Source organism: Branchiostoma belcheri, unplaced genomic scaffold (genome assembly GCF_001625305.1).
Source record: "Branchiostoma belcheri isolate BF01 breed outbred unplaced genomic scaffold, Haploidv18h27 scaffold52, whole genome shotgun sequence".
In the NCBI taxonomy this organism is placed as follows: domain Eukaryota; kingdom Metazoa; phylum Chordata; class Leptocardii; order Amphioxiformes; family Branchiostomatidae; genus Branchiostoma; species Branchiostoma belcheri.
In genome coordinates this window covers 481,661-484,031 of record NW_017804154.1, presented here as the reverse complement: position 1 = coordinate 484,031, position 2,371 = coordinate 481,661, and the positions used below count along the sequence as shown (strand labels likewise).

Below are 2,371 nucleotides of genomic sequence, written 5' to 3'. Positions count from 1 at the left end.
ATCAAATACATTATACATAATACATAATTACATGGTACATTATTGTCAAAAAGTAGAAAATCTCTAGGAGGAATTCAACAAGAATCTGTTTACTACAGTCTTGAACTTAGTCATGTTAGGACTGTCAGGGAAAACCGAGGCTGGTAAGGAGTTCCACAGCCTGCTAGTCCTTGGTACATATGAGGACATGTGAAGCTGAGTGTTGGATCTTGTGATGGATTCCAGTGAGTTCCTTTGAGGGTTGCAGGAAGACGTGCCGGTAAAAGGTACTCAGACTGGCTACTTCACTTGCTAATGTGATTAAAATCCATTGCAAATAGATTTAAACTTTTAGTAGTTGTGCACTAAAATCAATGATTACCTCCCTAATGTCCAGGTTGTGGAGCCTATGCAGACAATGAGACGGGAGCGGTGTCCTGTACAGGGCACGGGGAGGCCATCATGAGTGTGACCTTAGCCAGAACAGTCACCTTCAACATGGAGCAAGGTACAGACGACTCGTTTAGAACATGAAGGGCTTATCATTTCTCATGTAACTGGTAAAGCCCTGTCCTAATTTGTACTCTACTACGATGGCAGCACTTTCCACAGGCAGGAAAATTATGGAACTTAAGAAAACTTATTTAGAGGTTTGTTTTTTTCATAAAATTCTTCACTCAACACTTGAATTTATGCCAAAAAGTCCTTTATCTTGTGTAATATATAATTACATGTAGTATATTACAGGCTTCTTTTTACATGACAAACTCTTTTTCCCACATTTTGCTTAGATCTACGACTAATCTTACCTCTGAATCCCCCACAGGTGCCAGTGCACAAGCAGCAGCAGACAAGAGTATTGCGTACATGAAGCAGCGTGTGGACGGTACGGGAGGAGTCATTGTTGTGAGCAGGGAGGGGCAGACAGGCGTCAGCTTCAACACCAGGAGGATGCCATGGGCAGTAGTGAGGGACGGGACAATACGATTCGGAATGAACCCAGGAGAGAACTTCCAAAATGAATTTACCAACAGTAGTTAATAAATTCATCTCTTGAACTTTGAATAACTACTTTTTAGAGATAGTGCCATGTATGTAGGGTTTTAAAAGATAACTTGGATTTCATGCATGAGATTATTATCAGCACAGCATGCTTGTCTATGCAGAATTCTAGTCGATTTTATTATGTCTCTTTGGTCATATGATATTTATAATTGTACTTACTATGGCCAAAATATGATTGTGCTTCTCTACCTCAATAGGAAAATATTAAGTGAATGTTAAGTAAGAATGACAATGACAACTTTTATCATGACAAATAAATTTTCTATTATATCATCATCAATCAAATGAGAACACCTCTTCATATTATTTACAGTTATTGAATCAACAAATAAACATAATAAAAATTCCACAATTCCACCAGGACTTATCTTGTTCCCAGGAACTTCATTTAGTGCATAACAAAAGGGTGTATAATTCCTCACTTACTCAAAGTAGGCAATAGCTTACCTTATACATGGAGTATACAACTTCTGACACAATTGACCTTCAGTTCTTTGGCTGAACACCTACGGCTACTTTTGCTGAACTAGAATTACTTCCCCCTCCTTTCACACAAGTCGTTTTGCATGTTGTTTTTTGCAGTCTCCTTTTTTTTCCTACTTGAAGCATACAAAAATAGTTTGATGAGTGGTCCATAGTGTTTTAAATTTCAATATGATGAAACTTGGTTGCTAAGGTATAAGACTTTATGACTACTTAAAACATCCAAAAATGTTGACTGCAAACGTGCTTTAATGAAATCATAGCGGAACTTGCAAGTCTAAACTTGAAAGCCATGTAACCTTGTGTATAACGCCATCGTATTAAAACTGGTATTTTATATCAACTTGGAGCAACCTAGTTTTTTATGTTTCAGCAATGTAGGGGAGCTTTACACCAATTTCCATATTGCATATACATGTAGATATTGCATGGTGTACTATGTCGGGCCCTCAGAAGCGCTACTAGCTGCAGGTGATTGTTCCGACATTTTTGGGGTCCCCTCTCGAGACTGACTGTCCGTGGATGACTGTGGGCTGTTTTGTGCGCTGGGAGTGTCCTTCAGTTGCGCCACCTTGCGGAGAACAGGTGGTACCTTCAGGCCGGCGAGTTTGAAGGCGGTGATTGGTAACGTCTGAGTGGGAGCCTTAGTTGTTGATGATGTTGCGGCGGGTTTGAATCTTCCTCTCAGCATCTGACTTATCTGTGCGAAAACAAGCAGAAACATGCAATTTGCTTTTAAGACCTCAACTATAGATGCCGATCGCTGAGCGCTCAAATTGGACTTGTGTGACCATTATTATATTGATTCTACAGCAGAAATATGTTGCACCAGAATACACAAGAC

The 2,371-nt window shown here is 39.6% G+C and overlaps 2 protein-coding genes across 3 annotated transcripts in view; one reads left to right on the top strand and one right to left on the bottom strand.

The window, feature by feature from the left end:
* The window catches only part of LOC109480777 (isoaspartyl peptidase/L-asparaginase-like), a 6,117-nt gene extending 4,587 nt beyond the window's left edge, over window positions 1-1,530 (top strand). The window contains exons 6-7 of the mRNA XM_019783078.1: window positions 377-487; window positions 806-1,530. Coding sequence (XP_019638637.1) covers window positions 377-487; window positions 806-1,020 — 326 coding nt within the window. The 3' untranslated portion in view covers window positions 1,021-1,530. The remainder of the gene's footprint in view (window positions 1-376; window positions 488-805) is intronic.
* Window positions 1-2,371, bottom strand: part of LOC109480775 (B-cell lymphoma 3 protein homolog) — an 18,001-nt gene that overhangs the window by 947 nt on the left and 14,683 nt on the right. Inside the window, exon 7 of one of the 2 annotated variants that reach the window (XR_002140853.1) lies at window positions 1,529-2,227. The exons of the other annotated variant lie outside the window; for it this stretch is intronic. The gene's annotated coding sequence lies outside the window, so the exon portion shown is untranslated. The remainder of the gene's footprint in view (window positions 1-1,528; window positions 2,228-2,371) is intronic. 2 annotated transcript variants of the gene reach the window in all.